Source organism: Salvelinus namaycush, chromosome 1 (assembly GCF_016432855.1).
Source record: "Salvelinus namaycush isolate Seneca chromosome 1, SaNama_1.0, whole genome shotgun sequence".
Classification (NCBI taxonomy): Eukaryota; Metazoa; Chordata; class Actinopteri; order Salmoniformes; family Salmonidae; genus Salvelinus; species Salvelinus namaycush.
This window is the reverse complement of record NC_052307.1, coordinates 76,516,077-76,535,195: the sequence shown is the minus strand read 5'-3', so window position 1 is coordinate 76,535,195 and position 19,119 is coordinate 76,516,077. Positions and strand designations below refer to the sequence as shown.

Here is a 19,119-nt window from a genome sequence, read left to right as displayed (position 1 = left end):
AGTGGAGGTATGATATTTTGGCCCCATGTTTTCAGGGTGAATATGTACTATTCCCAATGTACTTTTATCCAATTGCAAGGATAGCTAGCTTTGACACAATATAGAACATTTTATAATTTATACTGTAGCCAATAATCATATCATTTTATGTATGAGATCATATTGCACTCAAGTTGTTTTCTTTGCTGAATTGATAGTAAAGACACAGATGAATGCAGCATAGCATTATTCTCAGTATACAGAGCATTAGTAACAAAAACAACAGTGGTTAAAACACACAGAAGACAGTTTAAATTCCAACATCAACCTAAACCACACAGCCCTGAGGAACGAGGTCAGAAAGAAGAGGAGAGAGCAGCAGAAGGAGGTGTGTGAATGAGGAAGAGACTGACACTGTAGACAATGGAAGGAAGAGCAGGATGCAGGCTACAGAGGAGAGAGGAGGAAGAGAGATAAATCATCATTTACGTGATCTTTTCTCTTGGGGCCCACCTTCAGATCGAGATAATCCAGGTCCTTCTTCAGTTGCATGTAAGTATCATCTGCCTGACAGACAATGAGGAGTGGAGAGACAGATCACAAGACGGAAAGCTGCAAAGGATGCTAGGAGACTATAGTATAGGAAGACTAGTCAGGTGCTGTTACAGCACAACTCTATATCTCTACTTCATTCTCATTGGAGAGATCATATCACCACAGTCAAATGAATATTTGTGAGGCAAAATAGGACAGAAAATCAGGCAGATTGATTCGGTTATATTAGGAGAATTTACACCAAACTAGATTGTAGTGTAGGGCTGCTATCTAAATAGTTTAGGGATGCTTACACAAATAGCTTAAGCATTTCATAGGGCAGTATACTGCTTGTAATTCAGTTCGCCACCAAATCTCCACATGAGGATGAAGAGAACATAAGCGTTGATGGAGAGAGACTGAGCATGGTTGTCATTGAGCACCTTTACAGCTTCACTGTGGTGTGTAGGTCTGAGAACAGAGCACTGTGTTTGGACTGGCTTTTCTAGGGCAGGGGTCGGCAACAGGCATCTTCTTTTTTTATTTTTTTATTTATTTGGTCAAAAAAGAGACTGTAAAATCCCCAGGAATTCAGTTTAATTTAGGAAATCTGTTCCCAAGTATTCCCACAAATAAAAAAAGAGACATATGTGATCATGACTCGGTGTAATCAAGGTATTACTTCAAATACAATAAAATTTTCAGTGTACAAATTATTATAATTAGGTTCCATTTGCTCCAACAAAAATCGTCCCGTGGCTGAATCTAGTTGCCTACCCCCGCTCTAGGGAGACACACTCCTGAGCCAGCCTGTATACCCAGGGTCACTTTACAGATACACACAGTTCAACACAACCAGGACTTAGAGGGGAAATGTGAAAGAAAAGTCCCCCCAAAATGTCTCATTGTAGTTATCCAGGTTTGCAAAGACCTCAAACAACAGAAGATAAGGCTACAGTATATGTATGTGAAGACAGGCACGGTGCATAGTCAACAAGCAACATGCTTGATATGAAGCTTGGGAGCAACATCATGTTTGTTTTTTAACAAATCAAATGAAACACGTCTCTGTAACGCTCAACAGAGTGCTACATTATGCCGACAGATGAGTGAGGCCGTCCATTCAAACACAACACAGGCTGGTGTATCTATAGCTGCAGACAGTCCATGCTAACAGGGGAACACCTAAGCCACTAGTACAACAGACGCGACCAACACACCACACAGTCCAATGAATGATGGAGCTGGGACCAAAACACTAGCAGAGACACAGATTGCGGGTGATGGGGATTTGGCTGGGGGCTGGGGATCCACAATTCATTGGAGTGGGGCTGCAGGGCAGGGCGGCTGCAGGGGGGAGGATACGAGGGGGCCTGACCTGCAGGCTGGGGCCTAGGAGGCCGTTGTGATGTAGGTGGTGGAGGGCTTCGCCGTGGACACCAGCCATCTTGGCCTGGTGACTCCTGAGCTGAATGAGCAGCAGGGTCAGCTCCTCCGGCTGCAGTAGGGTCAGGCCCAGGCCAGGGAGAGGAAGAGAGGGAGGGACAGAGAGAGAGCACTTCAACACCTGGCCACCAGGGCGGCAGCAGTGAGGGCTCAGCTCTTCAGGCCCCAGAGAGCTGTGGGCCTAAGCATCCTACCACAATACCTGCTCCTCTCTCCCCGTCACCAACACAAGGCCCTTCAGAGCAGAACAGCACTGAATCCACCAGCTGAAAATGGTGCTGCTTTCTGACTGAAATGTATTACATTGACGTTCCCTTCAGCATTAATCTTTAATAGTCCTAATATAAAGCAGAGAATAGTTTAAACTGGGTGTGTGATGAAGATAAATGAACAAGACAGAAGCTGTACCGTTTTCCCATGCAAGCTTGGTGCGCTGACTGTGTGTGTGATGTAGCCCATGGCTGGCATTGACCGTCTCTCCAGCTGACTAGTCTGTGGGAAAACAAAGACATCAACAAGTTATTAGGCTACATATCCCATTTCACAGATCAAACAGAATGGCAAATCATAAATGAACATTTACAAGGATGAATATCCCTGCAATGTGGTTCAGATTGTTCCTGGCTTTCTGTCCCCGCTACTGGGCATTCTGATATGTAGCACCCCAAACTTAAAGGGAATGCCTGCAACTTAACAAACTAATTTGTGCACACAGCATATTTTTTCTTCTATCCATGTATTTATTTCCATCCTTCCTCCTCTTATTTGAAATAAAGTGTGCCCCCAGTTTAAGTTGCTACAGGGTTTGGAAGGTTTGACATTTTTGCTTAACACACAGAATTCCTTGGCTAGGCCCTTCACAGAACCTTAAAAGGACACAAACAACAAGAGATTTAATTAACTACACATAAATTATCCCCAACCTGCCTTCTTAAAATAACATTTGTTTGCTACCAGCGAGAGAAGCACTGTGAGCCATTCCCTCAGAGATTCCCAAGCCAATCTTTTTTTGCTGTATAATAGGTTTTTCATTTAAATGTAAGATCAGAAGAACGAGACCGTTGCTGATGGTTGAGATACAGTGGAGATGTTTACAGGGTGCTGAGAGGCCCTGGGCAAATTGAATTAGCCGCTAATAACACACACACACACACACACACACACACACACACACACACACACACACACACACACACACACACACACACACACACACACACACACACACACACACAGAGAGACACACACACTCGTGTGATATTCCATAGAGGTACATGGAACACAGCCCTGAAATACACACTCAAGCCAAAAAGACATCACCAGTCTAAAAGATGCTGGATCCACCAAAACAAAGTTTATCTGCAGACTAAATGTAGTACCCATAAACCATTGCTTTCTTGGATGGTCTCACACACACACTGTGGCTCATTAAAAAAATACTTTTCCTCTTTGAGTGTTTATGATTATTCTGTGAGCGAGCGGAGCGGCAGTGTTCTATTTGAGACACATAATTAGTGACTTGGCGTTATGGGTGAATGATGAGGAAACAGAGGCTGGGACATTCTGTTTACTTGGCGTGAGGACAGTGGGATTGCGATAAGGGCTGCGTGGAGGCTGGTGTGGTGCAGCCTTGTAGAGACAGCCTCACATGTGGGGGGTGTGGGAGCCGGCAGGGAGACAGCACAGGGTGCGGATGGCGTAGGACATCGCCTTGTCACAGGGGGTCACACACTCGCACACACACGGCCACACAGGCTGGTGTGTGTCTGAGCCTGGATACTGGCCCGGGCCGGGAGGAATGGGCGATGGGGAGGCTCCCACTCACACACACACGGCCACACAGGCTGGTGGGTGTCTGAGCCCGGAAACTGGGCTGGGCCGTGCTGGGAGATGGGAGGAATGGGCGATGGGGAGGCTCCCACTCACACACACACCCTACCACCTGTGTAGAGGGCCTGGGTGTGGACTGTGTGAATCCTTCGGAGCTTGTGACCGGCATCAAAGTGAAGATGCCGGGAAATTACAGCAGGGCTACTTCTCATGCTCATCTTCCCATGGTTGGCCCTTTCTCTAACGGTTAATGTGTCAAAATTATTATTCCTCTAAGACAGAGATGAATTGGAAATTCACTACAAACAAAATGGCCTCAGTAACTGTGAGAATGAAACCCTTTTATGAAAGATGAACGTTCCTTAGCTGTAAAACATTTAGTCTTGTGACAGTTCCAGACTGGTAAACCAGCCTCTTTAATAACCCTTTAAACCCCAGTGGGTCAGAGTCCTACCTTAGAGAGCTGAGAAAACACCCGTCTAGGAGAACTGGAGCCGGTGGGGGACTCCCCAGGTGGCACCTCATCCAGCGGCCTGACCGTCACCCTGTCTGAGGGGGTGTGTGGCCTGTGGGGGGACAGTGGTTTGAAGGTGGGGACAGATGGGGGGACTTCACAGGGGGAAGGGGGCACAGAGATGGAGCGAGGCATCTCCACAGTGAGCCTGAAGGAGGCCGTGTCCAGGAACTCTGGCCCGGTGTAGATGGGTGCCGTGGGGCTGCCGTGGCGGAACTGCTGGCGCTGCTGCCACTCATACAGCTGCCATACCATGCCCTCCTTGGTGGCCATGCGCTCATCGGTGGACATGCGGAAGTGGCTGAGCCGGTCGTGGGCGTATTTGTAGTCGCTGGGCAGATTGCGGGGCGCCGAAGGGGAGCTCCCGCCAGACGGGAGTCTGGGGGTCTTTGGCAATGTCTGGTAGGCCTCTACTACCACGGCCTTAGGCTGCAGGGGAGGGGTCCGCCGAGGGAGGGGGAGGGCGTACTCAGTAGTAGATGTGTTGCTAAGGTTAGGAAAGAGGGATAGAGCCTTTTACGAACTGTGCAGTCTACTTATTTCACCAGGTACATAATTGAGCATCAATACTGAGTTGAAACTAAAGTGCATTTAAGTAAAAAGTATCAACAGCCATTCAGACATGACCACGTTATTCCAACAAACGGTTACAGTGAAAAAGCAGTTCAGAGCTGAGACATTCACAATCGCCACCAGTGGGAGACATTTATAAATAGTTTGTTATAATACAGTATGTCAACTGAATGGTTGATATTGGGGCATGGGTTGAGGCTATAGTTAGCACAGCAGGCTGCTAAGGGGAGAACGGCTCATAATAATGTCCGGAATGGAAAAAAGGGAATGGCATCAAACACATAGAAATCATGTGCTTGATGTATTTGATACCATTCCATCTATTCCGCTCCAACTGTTACAGCGAGCCTGTTCTCCCTAATTAAGGTGCCACCAACCTCCTGTGATGGTTAGGGTTATCATCACTGAAGCTAAGGATAAAGTTAAGATTATGCTCAGGATAAGAGTAAAGATTAGATTAGATGAGTAATGTAGGTCTTCTGACTGACCTCTTGGGATCTCCCTTCTGTACTTTGACCCAGTGCTCCACCTGAGCCAGAGCAGTCTTCCTCTGCACCTGCTTCTCTGTGGCTGTCCGTGGGACAAAGCCCCTCTTATACACGACGTTCCCATTCTGCTCAGGGGGCAGCGTGGCGAGGACTGTGTGGGCCTGGCCATTCCTGGGGTGTGAGGGGCCAGGGAGAGTGTCTGGGGAGAGCCTGTCCACCTCTACCTCTACCTCCGTGGCTGGATGGCTGAGCTTTCTAGGAGCCTCCAACACGTACCTCTCCTCGTCCCCCTGGCTCAGTCGGATCTCCCCCTCCGGAGGCTCCTCTCTCTCGGGCCTCTGGAGGCTCCCTGAACGCGACTGGGAGGGGCTCTTACTGGTGTTGTTGTTGTTAACGTGGTTGGTCTGTGGTACTGCCTGCTGCACTGACATTTCTGGTCTCTCTGTGACTGCCTCTCTGTGAGGGGTGAGAGGCGATAGAGGTCAACAGGGATACCGGAACAGAGGCACTTTACAGTTACCTAGGCTAAAGACAACGGCCAAACCTGGCATTTCTATCACACCAACCCCTGGACATTAGAAACAACTGACATGATTAACCAGCTCAGTGTGACATGGTTAGTGACAAGCTAATATACTGAACAAAAATATAAAAGCAACATGCAACAATTTCAACAATTTTACTGAGTTACAGTTCATATAATGAAATCAGTCAATTGAAATTAGTTAATTAATACATTTTCTATGGATTTCACATCACTGGGAAGGGGCGCAGCCACCAATTGGGAACCAGGCCCACCCACTGGGGAGCCAATCAGAATGTTTTTCCCCACAAAAGGGCTTTATTAATTAAAGACAGAAATACACCTCAGTTTCTTCAGCTGGCCGGGTGGCAAATTCTCTCAAACGACGTTGGTAGAGAAATTAACATTAAATTCTCTGGCAACAGCTTTGGTGGACATTCCTGCAGTCAGCATGCCAATTGCACGTTCCCTCAAAACTTGAGACATCTGTGGCATTGTGTTGTGTGACAAAACTGCACATTTTAGAGTGGCCTTTTATTGTCCACAGCACAAGGTGCACCTGTGTAATGATCATGCTGTTTAATCAGCTTCTTGATATGCCACACCTGTCAGGTGGATGGATTATCTTGGCAAAGCAGAAATGCTCACTAACAGGGATGTGAACAAATTTGAGAGAAATAAGCTTTTTGTACATATGGAACATTTCTGGGATCTTTTATTTCAGCTCATGAAACATGGGACCAATACTTTACATGCTGCGTTGACATTTTTGTTCAGTATATATCCCCTGAATGTTAGTCAAGGACTTAGTGACCTATAGTAATGCATTAAATACTTACGTTCTGTGTCTTAAAACAAAATATTAATGCTATTCTTTCCTCCTTTTTGCTCAGATATTAATACAGTAGACGACATCATGATAAAGTACAGCTGTACACTTGAAACAGGAGATTTGGAGTTATTAGGCTGTGGATAAAACGGCAACATGGACACCTCCATTAACCTGAGTTGACTCTGACTCTCAATGTTATTTCCCACTTGAGTGATACTAGTGAAAGCATTCAAATGTCCTTTATTCATTACTGAGTTCCTCCAAAGAGGGAAGGGAGACTATAGGGAGGGGTTTTCAATATGTTTTTAACACCCACATATTTTCATGGAGAGGGGAGTGTAACTAAGTGAGGCTCTTTGAATCGGAGGCAGGCTGGGTTCCCCTTGAGAGTCAAAATGACAGCCATTTTGTCTTTAAACAAATAGCTCGGGGTAGCCTCTTCATCAATGACTCTGTGTAATAGCTCTAGTGATCATTAATTTGTCCCACAGATGAATGTATGAGACTCTCTCCCTCTGCAGGGAGTCATTCATCTGAGATATAAATGATCTGATTCCCAGACCAACACTATACACGTCTAACAAATCACACATTTTTTAGATTACAAATATTGACAGGGCAGGTCCTCAATGGACAGTTTTTAACTCAGTTTCAAAGTTCAGAGCATATTCAGACATACAGTACCAGTCAAAAGTTTGGACACACCTACTCATTCAAGGCTTTTTCTTTATTTTTACTATTTTCTACATTGTAGAATAATAGTGAAGACATCAAAACTATGAAATAACACATATGGAATCATGAAGTAACCAAAAAAGTGTTGAACAAATCAAATTTGAGATTCTTCAAAGTAGCCACCTTTGGCATTCTCTCAACCAGCTTCATGAGATAGTCACCTGGAATGCATTTCAATTAACAGGTGTGTCTTGTTAAAAGTGAATTTGTGGAATTTCTTTCCTACTTAATGCGTTTGAGCCAATCAGTTGTCTTGTGACAAGGTAGGGGTTGTATACAGAATATAGCCCTATTAGTAAAATACCAAGTGCATATTATGGCAAGAACAGCTCAAATAAGCAAAGAGAAACGACAGTCCATCATTACTTTAAGACATGAAGGTCAGTCAATCCGGAAAAAGTCAGAAATTCTGAAATTGCAGCCCAAATAAATGCTTCACAGAGTTCAAGTAACAGACACATCTCAACATCAACTGTTCAGAGGAGACTGTGTGAATCAGGCCTTTGTGGTCGAATTGCTGCAAAGAAACCACCACTAAAGGACACCAATAAGAAGAAGAGACTTGCTTGGGCCAAGAAACACGAGCAATGGCCATTAGACCAGTGGAAATCTGTCCTTTGGTCTGATGAGTCCAAATTTTAGATTTTTGGTTCCAACCACCAGGTCTTCCTGAGACACGGAGTAGGTGAACAGATGTGTAGTTCCCACCGTGAAGCATGGAGGAGGTGTGATGGTGTGGGGGTGCTTTGCTGGGGACACTGTCTGTGATTTATTTAGAATTCAAGGCACACTTAACCAGCATGGCTACCACAGCATTCTGCGGCGACACGCCATCCCATCTGGTTTGCGCATAGTGTGACTATCATCAACAGGACAATGACTCAAAACACACCTCCAGACTGTGTAAGGGCTATTTTACCAAGAAGGAGAGTGATGGAGTGCTGCATCAAATGACCGACCTCAACCCAATTGAGATGGTTTGGGATGAGTTGGACCGCAGAGTGAAGGAAAAGCAGCCAACAAGTGCTCAGCATATGTGGGAACTCCTTCAAGACTGTTGGAAAAGCATTCCAGGTGAAGCTGGTTGAGAGCATGCCAAGAGTGTGTAAAGCTGTCATCAGCTCAAAGGGTGGCTACTTAGAAGAATCTAAAATCTAAAATATATTTTGATTTTTTAAACACGTTTTGGTTACCACATGATTCCATATGTGTTATTTCATAGTTTTGATGTAAAGAAAAACCATTGAATGAGTAGGTGTGTCCAAACTTTTGACTGGTACTGTAAACGAGTGTTAGCTAATGTTCTACTGGAATTCCAAGTTCTAGCTTGCTGTCTAATCTGTCTACATGATAATGCTGACATCCTGATAACATTATAATGTAGCACTAGCAGTAGATTCAGACAATGATTTTCAGGAGAAATAGCTTCCCTTGGAGCTGCTAATGAGCACCGAGCAGCGTTGGCCACTAGATGGTATTGTTTCACAAAACATCAGATCCAACCTTCCCTCTCAGCTGTAGAATGCCAGTCCAGATCAGTCACATCATGTATGTGTACTGTACACTTCATTTCTCCTACACCACAAGCTGTGTCATTCATCTAACCAAACCGTAACCAGTTTGGCCAAACCATAACTTTTTCTCCTTTTAATTGAAACAGCTATTCTTTATTCCCTATATACTGCACTACTTTTGACCAGGGCCCATGGGGATCTAATCAGTAGTGCACTATATAGGGAATAGGGTGCCATTTGGGACGCAGATTGTGTTTGTGTCCTGTGATGGAGTAGAGGGAGGAACCTTGTCTGTGCCCTGTGACTGGCCCATGCTCAGCTGGCAGCAGGAGCAGGATGGAGCACTCATCCATACAGCAGCCAGCTGCAGAACTCACATCCCATCCATCCCACAGCACAGGAGAGGAGACACTATCAGAGCAGTGCTACGCCTGTCCTGCCATGGATGACTGCTCACTGAGTCCCAGTCAAGCAGGCCAAGCTAAACCATGCCATGCCAAAACCATGCCAAACCAGGCCAAGCCAGGCCAGGCCAGGCCAGGTACCCTCCCACCTACAACCCCAACAGTTAGGCACTTTGCTAATGTTTCTACAGGCACATGATCAAGATCAGACTGGGAAAAATGTGCTTTGCTTTGGTGCTGGGAAGGAAGAGAGAGGGAGGCAGAGGTTTACTGGGAGAGATACTGGTGGATCCCTGTTTGGACTAGGAGTCATTGGGTTTACTGGGGATTATTGGGGATAACTACAGACTATTTGGGACACTACAGCAGAGACTATTGGGGACACTACAGGGGAGACTATTTGGGACACTACAGAGGAGACTATTTGGGACACTACAGAGGAGACTATTGAGGACACTACAGAGGAGACTATTTGGGACACTACAGAGGAGACTATTGGGAATAACTACAGAAGAGACTATTTGGGACACTACAGAGGGGATTATTGGGGATAACTAGAGGGGACTATTGGGGACACTACAGAGGAGACTATTGGGGACACTACAGATGAGACTATTGGGAACACTACATAGGAGACTATTGGGGATAACTAAAGAGGAGACTATTGGGGACACTACAGAGGAGACTGTTGGGGATAACTACAGAGGAGACTATTGGGGATAACTACAGAGGAGACTATTTGGGACACTACAGAGGAGACTATTGGGATAACTAAAGAGGAGACTATTGGGGACACTACAAAGGAGACTATTGGTGATAACTACAGAGGAGACTATTTGGGACACTACAGATGAGACTCTTTGGGACACTACAGAGGAGACTATTGGGGTTAACTACAGAGGAGACTATTGGGAAAACTAAAGAGGAGACTATTGGGGATAACTACAGAGGAGACTATTGAGGATAACTACAGAGGAGACTATTGGGGATAACTACAGAGGAGACTATTTGGGACACTACAGAGGAGACTATTGGGGACACTACAGAGGAGACTATTGGGGACACTACAGAGGAGACTATTGGGAAAACTAAAGAGGAGCCTATTTGGGACACTACAGAGGAGACTATTGGGGTTAACTACAGAGGAGACTATTGGGAAAACTAAAGAGGAGACTATTGGGGATAACTACAGAGGAGACTATTGAGGATAACTACAGAGGAGACTATTGGGGATAACTACAGAGGAGACTATTTGGGACACTACAGAGGAGACTATTGGGGACACTACAGAGGAGACTATTGGGGACACTACAGAGGAGACTATTGGGAAAACTAAAGAGGAGCCTATTGGGGATAACTACAGAGGAGACTATTGGGGATAACTACAGAGGAGACTATTGGGGACACTACAGAGGAGACTATTGGGGATAACTACAGAGGAGACTATTTGGGACACTACAGAGGAGACTATTGGGGATAACTACAGAGGAGACTATTGGGGATAACTACAGAGGAGACTATTGGGGACACTACAGAGGAGACAACTGGGGATAACTAAAGAGGAGACTATTGGGGATAACTACAGAGGAGACTATTTGGAAAACTAAAGAGGAGACTATTGGGGACACTACAGAGGAGACTATTGGGGATGACTACAGAGGAGACTATTTGGAAAACTAAAGAGGAGACTATTGGGGACACTAAAGAGGAGACTATTGGGGATGACTACAGAGGAGACTATTGGGGATAACTACAAGAGGAGACTATTGGGGACACTACAGAGGAGACTATTGGGAATAACTACAGAGGAGACTATTGGGGACACTACAGAGGAGACTATTGAGGATAACTACAGAGGAGACTATTGGGGACACTACAGAGGAGACAACTGGGGATAACTAAAGAGGAGACTATTGGGGACACTACAGAGGAGACTATTGGGGATAACTACAGAGGAGACTATTGGGGACACTACAGAGGAGACTATTGGGGATAACTAAAGAGGAGACTATTGGGGACACTACAGAGGAGACTATTGGGGATAACTACAGAGGAGACTATTGGGGATAACTACAGAGGAGACTATTTGGGACACTACAGAGGAGACTATTGGGAAAACTAAAGAGGAGACTATTTGGGACACTAAAGAGGAGACTATTGGGAAAACTAAAGAGGAGACTATTGGGGACACTACAGAGGAGACTATTGGGGACACTACAGAGGAGACTATTGGGAAAACTAAAGAGGAGACTATTGGGGATAACTACAGAGGAGACTATTTGGGGATAACTACAGAGGAGACTATTGGGAAAACTACAGAGGAGACTATTGGGGACACTACAGAGGAGACAACTGGGGATAACTAAAGAGGAGACTATTGGGGACACTACAGAGGAGACTATTGGGGATAACTACAGAGGAGACTATTGGGGACACTACAGAGGAGACAACTGGGGATAACTAAAGAGGAGACTATTGGGGACACTAAAGAGGAGACTATTGGGGACACTACAGAGGAGACTATTGGGGACACTACAGAGGAGACTATTGGGGATAACTACAGATGAGACTATTTGGGACACTACAGAGGAGACTATTGGGAAAACTAAAGAGGAGACTATTTGGGACACTACAGAGGAGACTATTGGGAAAACTAAAGAGGAGACTATTGGGGACACTACAGAGGAGACTATTGGGGATAACTACAGAGGAGACTATTGGGGATAACTACAGAGGAGACAACTGGGGATAACTGCAGAGGAGACTATTGGGAAAACTAAAGAGGAGACTATTGGGGATAACTACAGAGGAGACTATTGGGAAAACTAAAGAGGAGACTATTGGGGATAACTACAGAGGAGACTATTGCGAAAACTACAGAGGAGACTATTGGGGATAACTACAGAGGAGACTATTGGGAAAACTACAGAGGAGACTATTTGGGACACTACAGAGGAGACTATTGGGGACACTACAGAGGAGACTATTGGGGATAACTACAGAGGAGCCTATTGGGGACACTACAGAGGAGACTATTTGGGACACTACAGAGGAGACTATTGGGGATAACTACAGAGGAGACTATTGGGGACACTACAGAGGAGACTATTGGGGATAACTACAGAGGAGACTATTTGGGACACTACAGAGGAGACTATTGGGGACACTACAGAGGAGACTATTGGGGATAACTACAGAGGAGACTATTGGGGATAACTACAGAGGAGACTATTGGGAAAACTAAAGAGGAGACTATTGGGGACACTGCAGAGGAGACTATTGGGGATAACTACAGAGGAGACTATTGGGAAAACTAAAGAGGAGACTATTGGGGACACTGCAGAGGAGACTATTGGGGACACTGCAGAGGGGAATAATGGGGACAACTAGGGATGGCCTGCAGGGCGGGAGGGAGGGACTAACCTCTTCATGCCTTGACTCTGCATGAGAGCAGCCTGGTTCATGGCTCGGATCCAACCATTCATGTCCTCCTGCGTGTCGGCACTGAAGAAGTACGTCCTCATCCCACCGTGCTCTGCCTGCGAGCCAATCACAGAGTTCTTATTGTAAATGTAGGAGCGCATTCCTGTGTGGCTCGCCTGTGGAGAGAAGAGAAAAGACACATCAGAACCAAAACAAATGATGGGAAAGAGGGGATGGAGGGGTTGAGGGGTCAATGGGTACGTTCTGCAAATGAAGACTCAGAGAGAGCAAGTTAGCATTTTAGCAAATTCCTCATTAATACCCTTGGGCACAAACTAATTTCACACAAACTTACAGTAACTCAACATAGCGTACCCAGTTTGCCTAGCTATCGCATTGTTACAAAGCACAACCTCTCACCTATATGCACACGAGAGACATACACAGTACAAAAACACACACTGAGACAAGCACAACACACACACACACACACACACACACACACACACACACACACACACACACACACACACACACACACACACACACACACACACACACACACACACACACACACACACACACACACACACACACACACAAAGAGAAACCTCATAATTAGACTTACCCTGGTCCCTGGCTGCTACAGGCTAGAGTAGATCCGTCTCTACAGTATAGTGTAATGGGCTTGCCCTCCTTTCTGGCCCCTACTGTAAATCTGCCCATCCCAACGCCCCACCACAAGGCTAATCTCCCCCATCCGGCCCTGATAGGGGGCCAACGCTGCCACTGACAACTTACTGTCCAATTACAACACAGATCAGCATTTTCCCAACACAGTTCCACCCCAAACTACTACACTGCCCAGTCCTCCAGCACAACGAAAACCTTTATACAGCTTTCTGCTCTCCAAACCACTCTACTGCCTTTCCCATTCCAATACAACCTGTATCACCCAGTAGTGCCCAGCCTGCTGGTCCATGCATAGTTCCAGACCATCATTTTGCCTGTACCTATTACACAACTCTTCAAAGTAGCACATTCCTGTACTATCTGTTACAATATCCTTCCATCTATCCTGATGTATAATAACTCTAAGTCTGGGTACAGCCTTGCAGTCTCAGAATGAATGCATCCAGAGCCCTATGGGCCCTTGTCAAAAGTAGTACACCATATAGGAATTAGGATGCCATTTGGAATTCACCCTATGTCTATCAGGAACCCATCCTCCATTTACAAACAAACAGCAATCCATTCTAAATCACTGAAAACCTCTCTTTAGTGTACAACACGCGCATCCACCATCATGTCGTGTTTCTGTTTAGTATTGTACTGTGACTTGTGACCAGCTGTAGTGATCTTACTTGGCTGTGGGGTTAACAAAGCCTGTTTTGATTGCAGAGTCCTGTATTATCCAGCAGCATAGTGCCAGCGTGATCCCAACTGAATCCCCCAGAGAAAAGTGCTGAATGGACAGGCCAGACCCAGACCCATGACATAGGGTCCACATCCATACTCACCAGCTCTGCAGTCTACCACACACATCAACAATGTGGGGATGTTTCGTGTCGGAACAGTTACTTACTTTCCACAGTTCCTCTTTCACAAAAAGAGTGTGATTTTAAGGTGAGTATAAATGGAGGAAACTCTGCTATTACCCAGCTCTCTCCCCTCTTTAGCATGGAAGACTTGAAGGCTCTATTTTAAGGCTCCCTTGACATAACATTAGGTGGGTCTGGTCTAGAGGTCAACCGATTATAATTTTTCAACGCCGATACCGATACCGATTATTGGAGGACCAAAAAAGCCGATACATTTAAAAAATCGGCCGATTAATCGGTATTTGTAATAATGACAATTACAACAATACTGAATTAACACTTATTTGAACTTAATATAATACATCAATAAAATCAATTTAGCCTCAAATAAATAATGAAACATGTTCAATTTGGTTTAAATAATGCAAAAACAAAGTGTTGGAGAAGAAAGTAAAAGTGCAATATGTGCCATGTAAGAAAGCTAACGTTTAAGTTCCTTGCTCAGAACATGAGAACATATGAAAGCTGGTGGTTCCTTTTAACATGAGTCTTCAATATTCCCAGGTAAGAAGTTTTAGGTTGTAGTTATAATAGGAATTATAGGACTATTTCTCTCTATACCATTTGTATTTCATATACCTTTGACTATTGGATGTTCTTATAGGCACTTTAGTATTGCCAGTGTAACAGTATAGCTTCCGTCCCTCTCCTCGCACCTACCTGGGCTCGAACCAGGAACACATCGACAACAGCCACCCTCGAAGCAGCGTTACTCATGCAGAGCAAGGGGAACAACTACTCCAAGTCTCAGAGCGAGTGACGTTTGAAACGCTATTAGCGCGCACCCCGCTAACTAGCTAGCCATTTCACATCGGTTAACCAGCCTAATCTCAGGAGTTGATAGGCTTGAAGTCATAAACAGCGCAATGCTTCAAGCACAGCGACGAGCTGCTGGCAACACGCACGAAAGTGCTGTTTGAATGAATGCTTACGAGCCTGCTGGTGCATACCATCGCTCAGTCAGACTGCTGTATCAAATCATAGACTTAATTATAACATAATAACACACAGAAATACGAGCCTTAGGTCATTAATATGGTCGAATCCGGAAACTATCATCTCGAAAACGAAACGTTTATTCTTTCAGTGAAATATGGAACCGTTCCGTATTTTATCTAACGGGTGGCATCCATAAGTCTAAATATTCCGGTTACATTGCACAACCTTCAATGTTATGTCATAATTACGTAAATTTCTGGCAAATTAGTTCGCAACGAGCCAGGCGGCCCAAACTTTTGCATATACCCATATACTCTGCGTGCAATGAATGCTAGAGAAGTGACACAATTTCACCTGGTTAATATTGCCTGCTAACCTGGATTTCTTTTAGCTAAATATGCAGGTTTAAAAATATATACTTCTGTGTATTGATTTTAAGAAAGGCATTGATGTTTATGGTTAGGTACACGTTGGAGCAACGACAGTCCTTTTTCGCGAATGCGCACCGCATCGATTATATGCAACGCAGGACACGCTAGATAAACTAGTAATATCATCAACCATGTGTAGTTATAACTAGTGATTATGATTATTACCTTGGCTTCTTACTGCATTCGCGTAACAGGCAGGCTATTCGTGAGGCAGGTGGTTAGAGCGTTGGACTAGTTAACTGTAAGGTTGCAAGATTGAATCCCCGAGCTGACAAGGTAAAAATCTGTCGTTCTGCCCCTTAACAAGGCAGTTAACCCACTGTTCCTAGGCCGTCATTGAAAATAAGAATGTGTTCTTAACTGACTTGCCTAGTTAAATAAAGGATAAAAAATAAAAATCGGTGTCCAAAAATACCGATTTCCGATTGTTATGAAAACTTGAAATCGGCCCTAATTAATCCGCCATTCCGATTAATCGGTCGACCTCTAGTCTGGTCTTAAGCTTTCATTGGGTAATGAACCTGGGTGATTTATCTACAGGCTGATCTTTGACTTTAAGAATGAGTCGAATAAAAACCAATCAACATTTTTTTTTTCCCGAAATGTTTATTCATTTTTATTTAACCTTGATTTAACCAGGAAAAGCCCATTGAGACCCAGAGTCTCTTTTTCAAGGGAGACCTGGCCAAGAAGGCAGCAACAATCAATACATTACGGAATTAAAACATAACAATATAATAATACAATTCAACAACATGATCCAGCCTAAATAAAACATTTACACTCCTCTGTAACAGAGTATCCCATCAAAATGTTTACATCATTCAGTGGCACTAACATATCTAGATGAGGCATAAATTGTAGACTATTCCATGTCTCTGGTACACAAGACGAGAAGGCAATCTGCCTAATACTGTAAATGTCCTATACATTACAAAACAAAACATATTAATCAAATGAGCCAGTTCCATGGCACTAAATGATATGGCCTGGTTGTACAATACAACAGAAACATTTAAATACAGCCTGCTATAGCTAGATGTGGCTAGATAGACTGAATGTTTGTTGAATGCGATGATGATGATGAGGCCAACAGAAAGAAAGGCAGTGAAACTGGAGAGGAGTGTGGAAAAGGGATGGATGGGAGGAGGATGAGAAGAGGATGGCCCAGCCCAGTGAGACCCAGCTATCCCACGGTTCACATGGTGATGACAGTGTCCTGATGACTGATATGATATGGAGGAGGCGGGGCCCAAATACCAGTGCTACAGGGTCTAAACCCTCACAACAACCGATGTGTATCAGGCTTTAACTGATGGGTGGTTCCATATGAACTTTATGTCGTCCAACAGATTTGACACACAGTTACATCAAGAACCAAGGTTGGCTTCAAAGGCAAACGTTCAGTGAAATTAGCCAACCTGAATATTTGGAGAAACACTGGCATTGTCCATCCATCCGTGATTGATGCAGAAAAATCATAATCTAAATGTGCATTCTTTTTGGTTTGGTAAATGAAAAGTAGACTATGAGCACGGATGAAGAAGCTAGGTGACGGTCCTCTGAGAGGGATGAAGGAAAATAAAACACGTATTCATGCAAGAGGGGCCCGCTAGCGTGTTTCAGGACGGCTGCCTGGGGGGACCGGCACTCGCTCCACCAGTGCACAGTCACAACAGGAGGCCATTCAACCAATAGGAACACACGAGAGATAAACACAGTGAGAAGAGCAAACAGAACAGGAGGGTAAAGGTCATTGACTGGCTCCAGAAAACAGAAGTGTCTCTCTGCTGTTCTCGGCTGGCTAGTCATCAACTCAAAGAGAGTGAATTATACTGAATAAAAATATAAACACAACGTGCAACAATTCAAAAGATTTTTCTGAGTTACAGTTCATATAAGGAAATCTGTCAATTTAAATAAATTCATTAGGCCCTAATCTATGGATTTCACATGACTGGGAATACAGATATGCATCTGTTCATCACAGATACCTTAAACAAAAGGTAGAGGCATGGATCAGAAAACCAGTCAGTATCTGGTGTGACCACCATTTGGCTCATGCAACGCGACACATCTCCTTCGCATAGTGTTGATCAGGCTGTTGATTGTGGCCTGTGGAATGGCTGTGCGAAGTTGGAGCACACTGTCGTACACGTCGATCCAGAGCATCCCAAACAACGTTGGCATCAGCAAAAACATTGGCATCAGCAAACAGCTCGCCCACACGACGCCAGTCCTGCCTCTCCCATCTCCTCATTGGTGTATAGAAGCAGGTACCCACGTGCCATCTCCTCATTGGTTATACCACGTGGGTGATTGAAAGAGGAACTTTGTTGCCGGTTGTCGTGGTAATACTATGAAAGTTTAGATGCGATCACCATATAAGTTCAAAGATGAAAAAGCCTGGAAGGAGGAGAGATGACTAGAAACGATTCGGTTAGCCGTTTTATTTGTGGATTAATTGTCGGAGTAGAGGTCCTTGTGCATTTCAGGTAAAATAACAACTCAATGTTTATATCCCAGGACAAATTAGCTAGCAACAGCAAGCTAGCTAAATAGGACAAATTAGCTAGCAAGTGCAAGCTAACTAGCTAAATTGCCATACATGTTTAATGCTTTTCGACCTGTTCCCAAATTAATGTCATTGGTTCAGAGTTTGTTTTGATATTTTAACCACGATGGCGCACTCGCGCAGCCGGTTTGGGTCCAGGGATGTAAACAAATTTGTGCAAAACATTTGAGAAAAATAAACTTTTTGTGCATATGGAATATTTCAGGAATCTTTTATTTCATCTCATGAAACGTGGGCCCAACACTTTACATGTTGCATTTATATTTTTGTTCAGTGTAGATTAACATTGACGCTATTGTTAGAACCAGCGGAAGCAGCAAGCGGACTAAAATACAGACCAATACACCAGCAAACACAACATTAGAGCAATACACGACAACACAAGAATCTGGAGAGGGCAAATGGCTGAAGAGAACGTAGTTGGCCATAGGCTGATAGAACCGGGGGTAAGGCTAGGATAGGATGGGAAACTCTGATCTTTAGTGCCTCATGCGTTTTTGATAGGTTATTAACTGGTAGTTGTCTGTATTAACTCTGATGACTTCCCAACTGCATTCTCACAAAACATTGAGATACCACAAATCTCTCAAATCACAACAACAAACAGCTTACACAAGACAGTCGACAAACAACAAGACAAGAACAGCAGACAAGAATTAACCTTCATCCAATAGGCAGTTGAAGTGTTCTGTTGAGACAGTTAACAGTTAACTGAACAGCTTGGGTCCTGTCTAATGAAAGATCCTGGTCTGGAATATGTGATTACCCAGAGCGAGAG

At 44.5% G+C, this 19,119-nt stretch overlaps 1 protein-coding gene across 2 annotated transcripts in view; it reads right to left on the bottom strand.

Moving 5' to 3' along the window:
• Nucleotides 1-19,119, bottom strand: part of plekha7b (pleckstrin homology domain containing, family A member 7b) — a 168,755-nt gene that overhangs the window by 24,437 nt on the left and 125,199 nt on the right. For both annotated transcript variants that reach the window (XM_038995443.1, XM_038995448.1), the window contains 5 exons: nt 12,796-12,971; nt 5,365-5,820; nt 4,244-4,790; nt 2,368-2,451; nt 469-546 (listed from right to left, as the gene is read on the bottom strand). In XM_038995443.1, the coding sequence (XP_038851371.1) occupies nt 469-546; nt 2,368-2,451; nt 4,244-4,790; nt 5,365-5,820; nt 12,796-12,971 (1,341 nt within the window). The remainder of the gene's footprint in view (nt 1-468; nt 547-2,367; nt 2,452-4,243; nt 4,791-5,364; nt 5,821-12,795; nt 12,972-19,119) is intronic.